This window comes from Mandrillus leucophaeus, unplaced genomic scaffold (assembly GCF_000951045.1).
Source record: "Mandrillus leucophaeus isolate KB7577 unplaced genomic scaffold, Mleu.le_1.0 Scaffold217, whole genome shotgun sequence".
NCBI classification, from domain to species: domain Eukaryota; kingdom Metazoa; phylum Chordata; class Mammalia; order Primates; family Cercopithecidae; genus Mandrillus; species Mandrillus leucophaeus.
Window position 1 is genome coordinate 2618132 of NW_012102221.1, and position 5505 is coordinate 2623636.

A 5505-nucleotide genomic window follows, 5' to 3' on the forward strand; every position below is an offset into this window, starting at 1 on the left:
TGAGAGCTGCTAAATTAGGACTGGCATTTGCTCTTAAAAGTTTCTATTGCTAATGTTTAGGAATAATGTAGAAAATTCTCAAAAATGCTTTGGTTTGCTTTGTGCAGAAAACTAAGCATTAGCAATCTTCCCCAGATGCATGGAGCTGCGACCATGGAAAAGAGGCCTGGACCCGGTGGTCACTGTTGCTGCTGCTGCCTCATGTGTCTCATTGCTATAGAAATGGAGTCAGCTGGCCGGGAGCAGTGGCTCACGCCTGTAATCCTAGCACTTTGGGAGGCTGAGGCAGGCAGATGACCTGAGGTCAGGAGTTCGACACCAGCCTGGCTAACATGGTGAAACCCCATCTCTACTAAAAATACAAAAAAATTAGCTGGGTGTGATGGCATGCACCTGTAATCCTAGCTACCCAGGAGGCTGAGGCAGGAGAATCGCTTGAGCCCAGGAGGCGGAGGTTGTAGTGAGCTGAGATCGTACCACTGCACTCCAGCCTGGGTGACAGAATGAGACTCCGTTTCGAAAAAAAGAAAGCAAAAAAGAAATGGAGTCAGCAAGGTCAAGGAGAAATATTCAAACAGAGGCAGGGCTCTGGGGTCATTTTTGTTTTGTCACTCTGTGATAAAGGACAACATTAGCGTTAGTCTGAACACATCTTTTAAAATTCCAGACATCTACAAGTAGGCAATGGGATCCCTCCACCTTACAGCCAGAAATCGTCTGAAAATAATTTATTATGCATTTATATGATACATATAAGTATGTGTGTATATAGTTTATAAATCTAAGTTTATAAATATGCTCATCTTTATATATAACCTTATAAAGTTACAGTTTGGATTGGTAATAATTAGACTGACAAAATGCAATTATCTGACAGAAAAGAAGAAATTAGCTGAGTTGAGATCTGAGAATATAAAAATGAGTGTAAGGACCTGAATCACGATCAAGAGAAACAGTGGGGAGAGGGACAAGAGAAAGACATGCCTGGAGCCTCAGCTCTGCTAATTCCTCTTCCCACTCTCTGCTCTGTTTTCTACAGTAATGTTAGATGGGGATACATGCTCTGAAGAAAAGCCAAGCACAGCAGGAGGACAGAGCAAGAAGAGACGAGGGCTCTGGGAAGGCGTCACTGCAGAGGTGGCGTCTGAGCAAAGGCCAGCTCCCGATGGCACGTGGAGGGTGCGAGGCTCCCCTCCCACGGAGGAGCTTCGACTGTAAACAATAAAGATGACATCATCTGCCATAGCTTTTAATTACGTTTATATTTACATTCAACCCTAAGATCAATAAATGTGGGGTACTTCACATGAACCGTCTGAATTTGAAGATGGAAACTAGAAAAAGAAAATTAGCTTGAGAGATTTCACCACTGACATTTCTCAAAAAGGTTCATGGCTGAAGCACTTTTTAAAAATGTATGAGAAAGTCAGCATGACTAGAACAATCTGAGTCTTATTCAGACTGACATATTGTCTCAAATACTAATATCTACTAGTGTCTACGATTTTGACGGAATTACTAACAGAATGAGACTAGAAAATACATCAGAGTACAAAGTTATAAATGGCATGTCCCTAGATAATATATTCTTATATGTAATTAGTGTGTGAGTACAAACACATGCTAATTATGTTTGTGTATCATTGATAAAATGACGGATTGTAAACACACATCAGGGTCTTCTGAGCAAAGCCTACAGAACCTTGGAGATGCTTTGAGCAAGGCAGCTTGGTGGATCTGACTTTTACTCTCTTTAAAATGCAAAGTGTTCAAAATTAAGTGATTTATTTGTTTGCATTTTTCTCAGTCTAGCATCTCACACTGTCAGACACACAGATAAATAGAACACTTGTTCCTCCAGTTTTCAAGCGATAAGTGGTGTGCTGAGACCATGAGTGCGCCAATGGTTCTGGTGAGGTGGTTTCAAGATGTCACTTGGAATCTCTTCTTTAAAGTCAAGGTTGTCCTCTGAAAAGATTTAGGCACATATTGTGAACCTGGAAACAGCAAGCAAGAGGTAATTCTCATTAAATGTTACAAAGGCAACTACTCAGAATGGCTGTTTTGTACATTCCATGCAAATACTTAAAAATACTTTATTAATACACTTTTGTATAAATTAGGAAACAGTCATATGCAAAAACTCCCAATTAGGGTCCTGAGAAAAAGGAAGGGCGCTCCCCCAAAACCAAGTCGAGATGCAGGCCGTGTGTCCTTCCGAGCTGGTGGATTTGCAAGAAGCTTCTATGCAGAGGCGAGTCCTGGCCCAGGAGGCTGAGGGAGCTCTACTTCCTGGCAGTTCTACTGCTTCCCAGGGGCAGGTGCAACGCCAGGTACTTTAAGGGATCCTTCCCACTACCTGGGATACCCCTTTGGCTCCTTTTTTTTTTCTATCACAGAAATAATAAAAGTTGGTAAGTTAGTAGTTCCCAGTGCTTTTTGACCTGGATGCAAAGCTAGCAAGGAGGTTATGTGGCCTGCTTGCCAGAGAAAAAGAAAATAAACCCCCAGAAAGACAGGAAGGTCCCTCTTATGGACCCTCGATCACTTTTGCAGATATAGAAATGACCTTTGACCATCAGTAATAGCTGTCTCAGAGTTACTGATAAGAGTGCCTCCTCTGAAGCAGTGCATCTGGGCCTGACCCTGGGAGCCAGGCCGTGTTGGATGCCATCATGAAGGCGGATGTGGGTTACATGGGGAAGGGTGTCAGGAAGGCTGGGAGGAAGGCAGGAGTGTGGGTGTGACTGAAGGAGAAGGAAGACAGGAGCGTGGGTGTGACTGAAGGAAGGCAGCACCGCACGCTGCATGGAACCAACATCCGGCCTGAGATCAGGTGCTCCCGAGGCCTGGCTTTTGCGTGGGAATGTCTCCCGCAGAGCTGTGCCACTGAGAAGGACCACAGAAAGATGTGGTTCTTAGAATCACTGATCGAAATGATTCAGAAATTCCCCTTATGAGGATCCTGCTTATGATAAGCTCCACGAAGACTTACACAGAGTTAGAGGAAAATTGAAACAGTTTTGTTCATGACTCAAGATTCAGCCTGACCTCGAAATTAGTGCAGAAGCTTCTGGACTTTGATTTGGAGGACGACCGATGGATGAACAAAGACGAAACATCAAGGAACACAGGTCCCTCTGTCCCTCTGTTCAGTGTTTAAAATGTGCCTGAAGGCCAAACAGTGCTGGGAGATCCGGTGTTCAGTGGGGAGGGTTGCACTTGGGCGGGTGAAAGGGCCTCTTTCCCCAGGAGGTTTTCTGCCCCTCGGTGCCCCAGGGGCCTCTGCACACAGCCTGCCTGTCAGGGGCCCTGCCTGTTCTGCGGGCTCGGAGGCTGCTCACTGCTGGTCCTGAGTGCGTTGGCTTGGCCAGTTCTCTCCAGCAGCACAAGCCTGGCTGGTTCTAGGTGGGGGTTGGCCCTGGACAGGGTCACCCTACCCGGACTTGGATGCACAGTCTTGTTTTTTAAATGAGACAGGGTTGACCTTCAATAGGCTCATGGGCGATCAGGATGAGTCCTTGGATATGCTGAGGCTTGTTACGCACCAGGCACCGTGTTACTTGCTCCGTGTTTTATTTAATCCCTTCAGGAGTCCTTGAGTGAGGCGTTCCTCCCACTTTACAGATACGGAAGCTGAGACCCGCAGGGAATGCCTGGTCCCACAGCACCCAGCAGCAGAGCTCGGACTTGCGTGCCAAGGCCTGCGTCTCTCACCACCACCAGGCACGGCCTCCTCCGGAATGCACAGGCCGGCACCCACAGCCCTGGGCATCTCTGCCCTCCCTTCCGGGCCGCACAGGCCGTGCCGAGCCGCATGGAGCTCCCGGGAGTCCCCTGTGGCCAGTTTGCCTGTGCACCTGGTGGAAAGGAAGAAAAGCCAGCCTGATCCTGAGGGTGCCTGGACATACCCTTAGCACTCCCCAGATGGGGATGAGCTTTGCAGTGTTAAAAAATGGTTAAGGAGGGGAAATATTTTGAACCAAAGAACTAAATGTTAGCTTGTCATTATAGATGCAGAACCTCTTAGAGCTGTGCATTTGGTTGGCTGTGTTCTCCCTTCTAATAGCTCTTTTGTCTTGGGTCAGTAGTTAAGAGGCAGTGAGGCGCAGATGACTGGTGTGGACCGTTCTCTGGGTCCTGCATGAGTTAAGCGGCCATATGTGACTGCATGTGTTAATGTACCTCCTGTGGGCGCCCCCAGGGTCACTGCAGTTCCCCCCACACCGGCTCTACCCCCACCTCCTCTTCCAGAAGGCAGTGAGTGATATTCCAAAGGTGCCACATGAATCCACTCTGGTGTTTAATTCATTCCCGAATGTCCCAGCAGATCGTGGTGGGCTGCCTAAGCTGGTGGCCAGAGAGGCGGCTCCCTGTGTGAGCAGCGTGGTGGGCTGACGTTGACAGAGTGCTTAGGAGGACAGAAACAGCTTTTCGTTTTTGAGGGACAAGACTTATGCCTTCTGCTCCCAATCTCTAATCTGTGTGTGAGGCCGCGCGCGCCTCACCTGCAGCCTCACCTGGGGCCTGGGGACGTCTGCATGGGGCATGCGCCTCATCGTCCCGTCATCACAGCTCGCACCTTTGAGCCGCGTTCTTTCTACGTGGTGAGATCAGGGGCATCGGCCGTGTTTTCCTCGGTGGATTTTTGTGTTTTGTAAGTTGTCTATTTTGATAATGTATTACTTTTATAATTGTAGAAGAAATGAATAGCGTATTTCAAAGCAAAAAGTTACTGATAAGAGAATACACTGACTTGGCATTTGGTCAATGATTAACAGTGAAGATTTAAAACAAATTCAGAACCCAATTCCCACTCCAAACCTCCACTATGTGTGCCCAAACTACCTACTGGACGTCTCCGCTTGGCGTGCCACAGTCAGCGTCCCCAAAAGCGAACTCGTCAGAATCTCTCCAGTTCCCTCTCTCAGCACCACCCGCCGCTGGCCATCCACAGAGTCGTCCGCCAGTCCTCACTCCCTCTCTCTCACATCCCTTGTGATGGTCATCTCCTCCAGGAAGCCTCGGCACCCTCCAGCCACCTGACAGGGGAGTCAAGTGGTCCTGCTCACCCCTCACAGCCTTTTCCAGCTTGCCTGCCAGGCTCAATGCTCCCTGAGGCACAGACAGAAACACCCCTGCTGTTTGAATCCCAGCCTTCGGCACAGACCTTGGCACAGAGTGAGTGCTTGATACCCCATCCATGATTGATAAGCTAACTTGGGCACCTACTTCCCCCCAAGCATCTACAATTGTGTTAAAAGCAACACCTGGGCCAGGCACAGTAGCTCATGCCTGTAATCCCAGCACTTTGGGAGGCTGAGATGGGTGGATCACCTGACGTCAGGAGTTTGAGACCAGCCTGGCCAATATGGTGAAACCTCATCTTTACTAAAAATACAAAAATTAGCTAGGCATTGTGGCATACGCCTGTAATCCCAGCTACTCAGTGGGGGGCTGTGGCAGAAGAATCGCTTGAACCCAGGAGGTGGAGGTTGCGGTGAG

The 5505-nt window shown here is 48.2% G+C and overlaps 1 protein-coding gene across 3 annotated transcripts in view; it reads right to left on the minus strand.

The window, feature by feature from the left end:
- Nucleotides 1-1239: 1239 nt before the first annotated feature.
- Nucleotides 1240-5505, minus strand: part of FAM149A (family with sequence similarity 149, member A) — a 90222-nt gene continuing 85956 nt past the window's right edge. For 2 of the 3 annotated variants that reach the window (XM_011980782.1, XM_011980783.1), the window contains one exon: nt 1240-1997. In XM_011980782.1, the coding sequence (XP_011836172.1) occupies nt 1924-1997 (74 nt within the window). In that variant the 3' untranslated portion in view covers nt 1240-1923. The remainder of the gene's footprint in view (nt 1998-5505) is intronic. The other variant, XM_011980784.1, reaches the window with a different exon arrangement.